At 45.7% G+C, this 12,368-nt stretch overlaps 1 protein-coding gene across 1 annotated transcript in view; it reads left to right on the forward strand.

Annotated features, from left to right (window-relative positions):
* Positions 1 to 12,368, forward strand: part of cttnbp2 (cortactin binding protein 2) — a 77,457-nt gene that overhangs the window by 46,205 nt on the left and 18,884 nt on the right. Inside the window, exons 5-9 of the mRNA XM_080474957.1 lie at positions 1,056 to 1,343; positions 3,846 to 3,945; positions 7,199 to 7,349; positions 9,156 to 9,341; positions 10,656 to 10,773. Coding sequence (XP_080331083.1) covers positions 1,056 to 1,343; positions 3,846 to 3,945; positions 7,199 to 7,349; positions 9,156 to 9,341; positions 10,656 to 10,773 — 843 coding nt within the window. The remainder of the gene's footprint in view (positions 1 to 1,055; positions 1,344 to 3,845; positions 3,946 to 7,198; positions 7,350 to 9,155; positions 9,342 to 10,655; positions 10,774 to 12,368) is intronic.

Here is a 12,368-nt window from a genome sequence, read left to right on the forward strand (position 1 = left end):
TAACATATTAACAAGATGAGACGACTCTTTTGTCAGTAAAATCCACGATGATTTAAAACCAGGGGGAGAGTTGAAGGTCTGAGAAAGACTCTTAACGTTATTTCAGTCAGCAGATTGAAAACACTGGGAGATGAAACAAACCTCATCCTACAGGATCATACAGGGCTCTTCAGGCTGAGGTGGGGGGTCTTCAGGTTGAGGTAGGGGCTCTTCAGGCTGAGGTGGGAGCTCTTCAGGCTGCGGTGGGGACTCTTCAGGTTGAGGTAGGGGCTCTTCAGGCTGAGGTGGGGGTCTTCAGGTTGAGGTGGGGGTCTTCAGGTTGAGGTGGAGGCTCTTCAGGTTGAGGCGGGGGGTCTTCAGGCTGAGGTGGGGGTCTTCAGGTTGAGGTGGAGGCTCTTCAGGTTGAGGCAGGGGGTCTTCAGGTTGAGGTGGGGGTCTTCAGGTTGAGGTGGGAGCTCTTCAGGTTGAGGTGGAGGCTCTTCAGGTTGAGGCGGGGGGTCTTCAGGCTGAGGTGGGGGTCTTCAGGTTGAGGTGGAGGCTCTTCAGGTTGAGGCGGGGGGTCTTCAGGTTGAGGTGGGGGTCTTCAGGTTGAGGTGGGAGCTCTTCAGGTTGAGGTGGAGGCTCTTCAGGTTGAGGTGGGGGTCTTCAGGTTGAGGTGGGAGCTCTTCAGGTTGAGGTGGAGGCTCTTCAGGTTCAGGCGGGGGAGCTTCAGGCTGAGGTGTGGGTTTTCAAGGTGAAGTGGTTTTTTTTTTCCAAGCTTAAGTTGGGGGGTGTTTAGTATGAAGAGGGGGGGTTTCCAGGATGAAGTGGGGTTTTTTTTCAAGCTGAAATCGGGGGGGTGGGGGGGTCTTTCTTTGAACACACACAGTGGTTATTGAGCTGAAAGATTCTCCTCTGACACAAGAGTTGTTGTATGAATGTGTGAGACTCAAATGTTCTCTCCCTCCATTCACCTTCCTTCGCCCTCTCCGACACTTCAGCACTTCTAGTGTCCTCCTCCTCCTCCTCCCCCTAGTTTAACCTGTGCCGCTCCTCCTCACCCTCCCCCCCTGCAGGCTGGTGTCCCTCCGTAGTCTCCTCTCCCAGTGGTGGTGGGCCTGCTGCCCTGGACGGTGGGCGCCCCCTGCTCTTCCAAGCTGCTTCCCAGGGAAATGTCACTTTATTGTCAATGCTGCTTAACCAACAAGACTCGACCACCATCACTACCACCTCCACCATCACCACCTCCACCACCTCCTCTACCGCTACCATGGAGGACCAGCCCAATCATCTCGACCAGGACCACCACCTCAACCATAACCGAACATCCGCCTTGTTTGCTGCTGCTCAAAACGGACACACCGGTGAGTCCGTCTGCACAAACTCTCACTTTCTTCACCTCCTGTCGATAAAAACTGAGCTGAAGTCTAATCAGATGTATCCGGTTTAAATATTTACCCTGAATCTCACTAATGTTGGAGAACTGGTGGAGGCTGCAGGTGCAGTTTGTAACACAAGAAGATGTGAGTGGACTGAGGTTTATCTTTTTACTAATTTATCTTTCACTTTTTGAAGTGAGATTATCAATCAACTACTATGAAAACAAAAATATCCATTTAAGATTCATGGATTATAAGTTCATCAGCAGGACTCCATGAACTAAATGAACTCAGACACATTCGTGTTGCTCCATCTTTCTTTAAGGAGCATTTGCTCTCGTTTTGGATTTCTGTATTCTAACACAGTAAGAAAGCCAGGCTGAAAACCTCTGAATGATGAAGATCACTGAATTAGACCAGGCTGAACCTGGGACAGCGTGTCCATGTTTTCAATTAGGTCCTCCTGTTGAGATGCTGACCTTCAGTGTTGAGTCTGTCCTGTCATGCAGCTTGATTCTTCATTATTTCATAAAACCAGCACAGGCTAAGTTCAGCGAGTTTAAAGAAAAAGGAGCTACATTGAGTTATATGTACAAAATGTTAACAATGAATTATTTTACCTAGAAATCCTCCTTTAAATGAATATTTAGTTATTTGATGTTCGTTGGCGATCCGCATTGTGAGGCTGTCGTCTGGTTGGATGAATCTTCATGTCTTTTCAGCTCCTGGGTTGGAGGATTGTTTCTCCTTGGGTGTGTTGGCTGTAGCGAACATGTATTAACTGCTTCAGATATTATGTGGCTGGTTCATGGTTACTATGAAAATACTATCACTTCAAGGTGGTAAACATTGAAGTGATAGTATACATTCTAGGGCTCCCAGATGCTGATGCCTAGAGACATACATTTTCCAAATACTCCCAGTGGGAATTGACACACTTTTAAATCTCTTCCTCCCAGGTAATGACATAAAGTTACTCCTCCTGTTGTTTAGCTTCAAGTATTACACCTACACCCAGGTGTTAATGGCTACAGGTGGAAGGTTACTACTTCCTCCAGGTGCTAATAGCTGGAGACATCAGATGCTCCAGATGTATTCCATGTGTTACTGACATAAAGAGGCTATAAATGCAAAGCTGCTCCCTCTATCAAGCTCTGACGGCTCCGGATGTAAAGTGGTGATGATGATTATTACAGACAAGAAGCTGCTCAGCAGGCGATGGAGGCTGGAGACATAAAGTGAAATGTGATCTGCTGCTAATGTCGGGAAGCGACGCTGGTGTGATTGAGATTCTTCACTCATGGGATGACAGTCATAATCTTTCTGAATTATTTTGCAGTATTCTAATGAGGATATATTAACTGCTCTGCACACACACGCACACACTGGACATTTAATGCACGCAGGTCTGTGAGGCTGCGGCTCCCTGCCGAGATGTTTAATAATCCTGAGCTGACAGTGGAGGAGCATCGGTCCATGAACATGACAGATGCAGCTGAAGGATGGTTGTGCTGAAGTCTGATATGCAGGAGCCGCACGCCCGCACACACACACTCACAACTGATGGTTTTCTCTTTGTGCTGCAAGATGTGTTTTTCCAAAAGCCAACATTAATGCTCTGTGCAGTGTTGATGGTGAGTGATTCATGACTCCATGACTGAATGGCTCGTCTTTCTGATGTGCTGCTCACTCCGACTGCTGTGTTCATATGCTGGGCTATTTTAATCCACAGAGAGCTGAAGCCCTGTCCTACTTCTGGGTGAGCATTTGTTCAGTGTGCAGCGTTGTTCCTTCAGAAAGGCTTTCTTGCGTCACTCTTACAGAAGCAGCAGCGTCTTCTGTCTGCATTGTGAGATGAATGGACGACCTGTCACTCGAAAGACAGAGGACCTCCTCTGTGCTCACACAGGAGGCCGATACTGTTTGTCTTGGTTTAAAATCAGGACGCATTTGTTTCTTCATTTTAACACCTTAAAGGTGTAACATGTATTATTAGAGTCCGAACACTAAAACGGCAAAGGGCCCTGTTGTACCTGAAGGAATAATGTGGCACGGGATGAATTTGGTAGACATGTAGAGCATCCCAAGACAATCTTGAACTTGAACTTCTTTACCAGAGCGATTTCATCATCCCGAGGTCATCATCTGGATTGGTGTGTATTTGGTCTCTGAAAGGCAGCAATGCTACCTGGCTTTCTGGCGGGTCTGTTTCAGCTGGATTTATTCTTTTTGGAAATGATTGATTATACCTGCTCACATGTCACATGACTCACCTGTGTGTGTGTGTGTGTGTGTGTGTGTGTGTGTGTGTGTGTGTGTGTGTGTGTGTGTGTGTGTGTGTGTGTCTCTCTCTCTCTCTCTCTCTCTCTCTCTCTCTCTCTCTCTCTCTCTCTCTCTCTCTCTCTCTCTCTCTCTCTCTCTCTCTCTCTCTCTCTCTCTCTCTCTCTCTCTCTCTCTCTCTCTCTCTCTCTCTCTCTCCTCTGACAGAGTGTGTGAAGCTGCTGCTGTCTTCAGGAACGCCTGCTGCCGTCTCCGACGGAAATGGATTCACACCTTTACACTTTGCTGCTGCTCACGGCCACAGCAGGTGAGCTCACCTGAGTCTCCATCGTGTACTCAAGTACTGTTCTACTGACGTGCTGTTGTATTGATGATTAGTTTGTTCTCTGATTACGATTACCATTAAAGTACCTTTTCAAATCGGTTTCTTTTACTTTCAATTTCCCTCTGCTTCAAAGCACTTTTCTTCTTTTTTTTTTTGTGAGGCACATTGTATGACCAATCCTCTCACGACAGCTTTCAGAGCCTTCACTGCAGCAGAAGGTCTAGTAGCAATATAAGAATTAATTTGATTTAATTTACTTTCAAGTAGTCGAGAAGAATGAACCTCCATCTTGGCGTTCGAATCCTATCAATGACAAAAAACAACTCCAGTTCCACTGGGGCATGATCTGATATTAAAATACTTCCGATTGTGAGCATGTAATGGCAGAGTTCAAGAAGGTTTTTTAAGTCAAGAAGAAATATTTGTGAGAGAAGGCTTTATGAGGGGCAGAAGAGAATATTTAGTCTCTGTTCTTTGGATTTAAGGCTCGCCACACATCAGTTAAACTCATATTTTCACACAGACTCTTCACTGTCAGTGCAGCCTTCTTACTCCTCCACCTCACCAAGCTACTTTGATATCATCATGGTATGATACCTTCACGTAATTAAAATCCTCCTGGATCCTACCAAATGTTGACTGTAGATTGATTTCACTTATATACATTCACACACCAAAGGAGGTGGCTGCCATGCAAGGCGCCCAGTTCTTCCATTAGGAGCACTTCGGGGTTCAGTGTCTTGCTCGAGGATCCTTCGACATGTGCGGCAGATATGGAATTGAACCTGCAACCTTCTGATTGAGAAACGGCCTGCTCTATCAACCAAGACACAGCCGTCCCATTCAGTAATTTGCAGGAGTCTTTAACCCTTTAGTCTGATAACTTACTGTTGTTACTGATGAAACTTAAAACGTAAGAGTTCATTTCTGTCCAACACGCCGTTATAAACAATAATATAAAGGGAACAATATTATTATCCTGGTGCGGTTGTCGTCAATAATGTTCTAAGATATGAATTTCTGATTCGAGTCCCATCAGTGTTGTTGAGGTTTTTCATGACTGTGGGCAACTCTGAGCGTTCATCACACACGTTGCTGAAGGACAACCACAGCTGGAAGCCCCCCATGTGTGAAACAGGACCACTAGGACCCACGTGGTCCTCCAGACCCAGGAGCCGTGCCAGCGGGTCCGCTCAGCTCGCTCACCGCTACGTTCCTCCTGGTGGCTCTGGACTCACAGATGATCATCTGAATGCCGAGCAGCTGCTTGGTGATTTCCCACAGCTAAAATAAACCCACGTCCAGTTAACGTGTTCACAGCGTTATGTAACATTCGAGCTTCTTCATGAATGATTGAGCTTGAGGGAACGTCCGCTGTCCCATCCGATCACTCGCATCGATCAAAACGTTTCTCCTCGATGAGCCTCCGATGACAATGGAGGCTATGACAAACCGAACACAATGAGCCAAAACCTAAGGAGCAGCAGGGGAGTGTGCAGTTCAAGTTCGCAAAGATCCCATCAAACAGCTATTTTTAGAGGCCTACACAGAGCGCATGACACACACACACACACACACACACACACACACACACACACACACACACACACACACACACACACACACACACACAGCCTTTAATGGTGCTAACAGGTTTTTTCTGGTTTTTTAGTGGGTGTGACGGTGTGCTACTGAACTTGGTATTATCTCTGAACAGGTGGGGCAGTATTCCATATTTTAGTGGCCAAAGTATTAAACTAACTGTAAGTCTCACTTGTGTAAGATTTACACGCCTTCATTTAGTTCGGTTTGCTTTCACACTGCACTTTTGAGAGCGGCTCAAACTGCCTGGAAAACATCATGCAATTACAACAGCTGCTCGTTTGGGGGCGCTATTGCCCAAACGAACGCTGACCCCCAGAGGAAGTAAAGCATGATGAAGAAGAAACACGGCTCCGTCATTGGTCCAGACTGACAGGAGAAATCCCGCCCCTTTTGCCGATGGTAGCTAGAGGGACTGATTAACAACCGCGGTATGTAGTCTTCAGACCAGACATCAATGAGCGCCCTCTCCACTACTACTTTCTCACTACTTCTGCCCATTAGATATTTCAAACTATTTTTTTCTGCGTCTGCTTCTTCGGATTCCCGCTGTTAGTTTTGGTTGTTTACAACCCAAAATGCATCCTCTTGCTCCATGTGCTGGAAAGTCTGCTGAGACTACTTGATGCATTCACATTCGTTATGAACTGGACCGTGGGTAACTTGCGAGTGAACCAGAGTTCACTTCTTTGATCCAGATCAGAGTTCAGGGGGAGCGTTCACTCGTGCCTCTGTTCCTTTAGGCAAATGAGTAACGGTGGCGTTCAACATGGAGACTGAACTACGGCGATCAGCACAGCAGACCACAAAGCTACCACTCCATGAGCAGGGACTTTTTTTGGATTGAAGAAATATTGGACGGTTGCGGGTTCAATTCTCCTCTCCCCCTGTTCATCCACTGGCGTGTGGGCGATTGTCACTGACAAGTGAATCTCTATTGGGCGGCTGAAGCAATGGAAATGTACTATAGAATGGAAATCCTTTTACCACCCTACCTTTAAATTCACACCAGGGTTCTAAAGGTCACACACACAAAGTTCCTGGTACTTGTGCAAGTTGTTGTGATGGTTGCTGGTACTCAGGGAAAGTCCCTGTGATGGTTAATGTGCTTGGGGAAAGTTTGTGATGGTCTCTGGTTCTTCGGGAAAGTTCTCGTGATAGATCCTGGTTCTTGGCGAAAGTTTATCTGATGGTTCCTGCTACTCAGGGAAACTTCCTGTGATGGTTCCTGGTGTTTGGGGACAGTTCGTGTGATGGTTCCTGGTACTTGAGGAACGTTGCTGTGATGGTTCCTGGTTCTTCGGGAAAGGTACTGTGATTGTTGTGATCAAATCGCAGTGTACCTTGGGTAAGACAGGTATGGAGGACAGACTTTATGCCTGTTTTATTCCGAAATTATCATTTGTCGTTGATCTTTGGCGAATAAAACCTGATAAAATCATGTTCAGGTCAAAATAAATCTCTGCCAATAAAATAATACAGTATTTGGATGAGGCCTTCCTGAAAGAACTTCATTGTGAGAAAGAGATGGGAAACACAGCGTAATGTCCGCAGTGGGGAGTTCACAGAGTTTGTAGGAACAGTTTTATCAGCATGTTGAGGCGTGACGCTAACAGTGCACTTCTCCTTCCAGCTGTGTGGGGGCGCTGCTGTCTGCAGGAGCTGCTGTGGACTCAGTGGCAGTGGGGGGGCAGAGCGCCCTCTATCTGTCCTGTGAGGCTGGAAGAGTCGACTGTGTTCGGGTCCTGATCGGAGCTGGAGCCGACTGCTCCATCGCCACAGAGGTGAGGCTGTCTGCGACGTGTGAAAAGAAAGAAGTCTGTGACCCTGGTGTTGTCAAGATTACCTTCAGTCTCAAGGAAGAGAGACTCTCTTGTCCTCATTAGTGGTAGAAAGTAATGGCACCAGTGCAGAGATACAGTACATAGACCACACAGGAGCATAACCACTGAATCTTAAGAGCAAATGGTAACATGAGCTCAGTCAGTGAGTCCTCGTATCAGACTTCATTATCTGGAAAGGATCACTGGAGGAAATCTTAGATGCACCGTCTGGATTTTGGGGGTTAATATGAGGCTCTGCATTTGCAAAACTGAGATTTTCAAAGATATCCCAAAAGTGGACCTGAGAAACGGTCAATGGAAAACAGTTTCTGTACCTGAATGAAGCGAGACCACCACAAAATATTTATTCCGATCATTGTGATGGAGACGCTTCAGTCTCGATCCCATTTCGCTCATGTGTTTGGCTTCACTGTGAGTCAGAGATTGGAAGAACACTTTTAAATCTGCTCCAGACTGACTGTAACCAAGTTTGTTTAACCTCATTTATTTTACGTTTGTTTTACACTTTTAGTCGTAGTTTGTTGGATAAAGTAGTATAAATTGTGGACATATTTAGAGGTCATAGGCATTGAAAAGTAAAGAGCAGTCCCTGGAAATAGCCAATGTCTTTGTCTCCATTAACCTCTGGTTCCTTGGTACGTTCATATCATTTGTGTGGACTCAGTTTTAACCGGATTGCGATCATCCTGTGTAGTTTCTTTTCCATTCCTCACATTTTCTCTTTGCTTTCACACTTTTCCTACTCCACATAAAGAGCTGCAGGTTGAGATGATGCTCTCCATGGTAACCATAGGTTGCCGTGGCAGCATGTGCGATCCCCCCCCCCACCTCTGGTGTATTTAGTTACCTGCTTTGTTCTACATTTAGCCGGCCTCCCTGCAGAGCGGTAACATGCCCCACCTCCTCATCGCCGGGGTATTTTTAGCAGGAGGTGTTGGGTCAAACGTAATGATTTAACACTGAGGAGGAGGACGAGTTCTGAACGGGCTGAAGAGAACACTTTGTGTTCGTGCTCTGTTCTCCAACTGCTCGTTTTTCACCGAAACAGAGAGCTGGATGCAGTGAGAGGATCCTGTACAGGCCGGAGGCTCGAAACCACGCCGAGTGATGGAAACATCAAACAGAGAAGATTCAAATACTACAGTAAAATGAAAAAAATATTCACCCCATTCGTCTATAGATGGAGGGCAAACATGTGACATTCAGGCCAAAAGCGATCCTCAAGGCGACTCCATCCGGCCTGCAGAGTTTGAAAATGACAAGGAATAAATCCAATGTCAATAAAATCCACTGAGAGTGAGTGGAGCAGTGAAAGATCACAAGGCGTCAGCTGTTCTTTCATATATTTTTGGGTCATTTTGAGGTTTTTATTTTGGTTCTGATGTGATTCGCTGCTCATTGGGATGAATTGTTCTGATTGTGACTCCTGATCTAAGATCAGTTTGAAACCTCTGATCTATTCAAACAGTATCAAGACGTTTCACATGAATTTATACTCCGATAACTGCTTTGTAGGATCATGTTACTCTGGATTTAATTCTAAGTTTATACCATAATGATGTTGAGGAGTAAACTGGTTGCCATACATAATAATGCAATATTTATTCTTAATATAAAAAAGCCTGTACTTAGCCTGTATTACTTTAATAAGACGACAGTCATGATTGTTTGATAATCTCTCATTATCAGCTCTCAGATTGATAATCTCATGAGTAACAGGTGAGGGGTATCTGTGTGACTCTACAGGACGGCTGCACCGCCCTGCACGCCGCCGTGCGCTCCGGACACGTGGACACGCTGCGCCTCCTCCTCTGCCACCCGCCCCCCCGAGGTGACGCCACCCTGACCCCTGACCCCCCAGCGTCCCTGCTGAACCAGGCGAACAGTGACGGCTGGACCGCTGCTCACATGGCTGCTGCCCTCGGCTTCATGGTGACCGAACACATCCGTCATAAATAAATCACTGCACAGAGAAACGGCCAGAATTGATGGAAATACACATTTTAAACCATGAAAAACCAGATTAAAGGCTGGACTGTAGTTTGGTTGAAGTGTCTGGTGCTGTTTGGTGCTTCATGTCGAGATGTGTCCTCATGTCATGGAGTTTGATCGTATTGTTTTGTTTCTTTGTCTTCACTGGATTATATGCAGCCATGTCTTGTTGCTTCAGGTGTGTGTGAGGATTCCTGTTTGTTTCCGCTCTTATTGGATCCTGTTCCACTATTTTCTGTCTTTTCCTATGAAGTCAGATTTTGTAGTTTTGTAGTCGTGCTCTTTTGTACACTGGATCATCACAAAACATTTACACTTTTACATAAACAGCTTTCATGAAACAAATCAAATATGAAAGGCCACAATTTATCAGTTATTATTTTTAAGCGCTGCTAAAGTAATTGAGTGTAGAAATAATACAATGATCATTTAGGCTTTATGGACCAAGTCTGTGTTCTGTGCGACGTCCTGGGCCTCTTATTTTGGAGGACACTTGAAGACGTTTCAGCCTGTCAAACCCAAAATAAATGTTAAACCAATTCTGTGTCAAGGGTCCGGACACGTCGCCTCACCGTGGTTCAACAGAGAGACGACACTCAAGGGGATTCACTCTGAATACTCACAGTCTTCCTTCCTTCCTTCCTTCATCTGAATATGTGACTCAACACAGCAGTCCAGGAGTCAGGCTGCACACCCCAGACACCCAGGATCATGCCTGCTCTCCTCTGTGATGAGCACTTGTTAGGTTCTATTAACACGGCACAGGTCCCAAAGACATGGTTTTATTTAATCTAACTCAGCTGCAGCAGCCTGTTGGTGTCTTCTGATTGTAGCACAGCTTTGTTTCTTCTTCTCTTGGAAATCAGGAATGGCCACAGTTTAGTCCTTCAATTGCAGGATTCTATTCGTCCTGAACGCTGAGCCTGAGCGAATGTCGGGGATGACGACTCAACCTTTTCTGACAAGCATCAGTTTGAATCAAACAGACCGAATCAGGTTTCAGTGTCAGGATGTTACTGGATGTACAGTGGCCAGGCTTCAACACTCCCACCCGCCTGTATGATCAACTCCATCACATCCAGCATGTTCCTCTTCAGAATCTCAACATCAGACAGAACAGCACAGACATTTTTACACCTCTTTCCAGCGGAGAAGAAGAAGAAGCTTGTTTTGTACACTTTCAAACACACACAGAATAAAGTGATGAATTATTATGATGAGCTTCACGTGCGTTTGCTGTCGTTGTGTGTGCAGGACTGTCTGGAGGTGCTGTGCAGCTACAGTGAACAGGACATCGACAGGAGGGACAAATGTAACCGCACCATCCACGATGTGGCAACAGACGACTGCAAAGATCTGCTGGAGAACCTGCGTGAGTGACTCTGTCAGGAGAACCTGTTTGTCTGGAGGAAGGTCTGAGCTCAACAGGCTCCACAAGCTTTGAAATAGTTGTTTTTTTTAATGAAGAATTCAAAGTATTGATTAGAATGAATTGTCATTTACTGATCAATAATTACCGGCAGTAATGGATCAGGGGTGGCCAACAAATCAGAGACCAAGAGCCCCAAAAATAACTGTGGCACAGCAGAGAGACACATCGTACACATGTGGGCTGACAAACGAACTCCCTCTCTCACACAGACACGAAAGTGAAAATACATACACGATGCTTAATACATCTCCATGGGGAATTAGAAAACTTAGACAGCAGTCGGCAAGGCGTGGATTTACAGCATTAACGGACTAATTTCATCCCCTCAGCCCACACTAATGCACAGGGACCGTCTGCAAATTCTAAAACCGCTACAAGAGTGAGGACAGATACTACGACCATAACTCACTATTAAACCAAGTGTTGTAGTGTGATCAAGTGAAGGCTCCAGTGATTGTGGCGACACTGAATACCAGACGGTCCCTGCTCACTGGTCACAGAGCCGGCTGCTCATAGAGAACAGTGCTGTTTCTGCTCCCAAGACCACTACTTTTGACAAAAATAAGCTTATCGTCTACCTCACACCGATGGGAAAGAGGCTTTTGTGTGTTGATGACATTTTATTAAAGAGTTATTGATGCTGGAACGTTACAGAGCTGCTCTCAGCAGGCGTATCCAGCAGTGTGTGTGATGGAAATTGCAAATCAAAATGGTGGCAGATCAATCAGAAGAATTTCAAAATGGTGGCGACCAGAGAAGGCCTGCTACTTGGAGCAAGATGGCCGACCTTGGCGTTCTCTTGATTGTGCGGTTTGCAGCTCGAAGGAAGACAGAAGCCAAACTTTAACATCTGCTTCCTGAGTGTAACTCTGTTAAAATCCAGCTTATTGATGAGTTTACGTGAACGTAATTTGCCCTAAGCTGGTCATTTATAAGTGACATGCTTACAACACTATTGTCAGAATTAATGTGATCAGGGGTGTGTTGTTGGTCCAGTGGACAGGAGTCTTCTCCGTCACGAAAGAGGTTTGGGTTTGAGTCCAGGGTGTAGTAAAATTTTTATTTACCGTATTTAGAGTCATGTCATCCAGAAGTCTTTTTTGGACGATCATATGATGTCCAGACAGGACCTCAAGGCAATGTAGGTTGCCTGAAGACGTCTTCTGGAGGTATGGAAATGACCTCTTAAAGACGTGATCTGGACCACTGTTGCTCAGTGGGAAGTATTTAAACATTCTCCCTGAAAAATATTCTGTTAATTCAGATCCATTCGAAACCTGTAATCCCAATCTGCAGTTGTTGAAGTTGGAGGCTCTTTGCTCCCTGCAGGACTGGAGGTTAGCGTTTAGCCTCGTCCCTGCGCCGTGCGTTCAGACTCAACATCTCCCACAAAGGTTAATATCCAGAATTGGCTTTGTGTGGTTGTGCATTGATCCAGCGGATTAGAGGTTTTTTTTTCTGCCTCAGCCATCCATGCTGCCTGCTTTTCATTTTCTAGAACATTCAGACAAACGGTGCTGGTTTGGAGAGACCAG

This window comes from Lipophrys pholis, assembly GCF_963383615.2.
Source record: "Lipophrys pholis genome assembly, chromosome: 11".
Lineage (NCBI taxonomy): Eukaryota > Metazoa > Chordata > Actinopteri > Blenniiformes > Blenniidae > Lipophrys > Lipophrys pholis.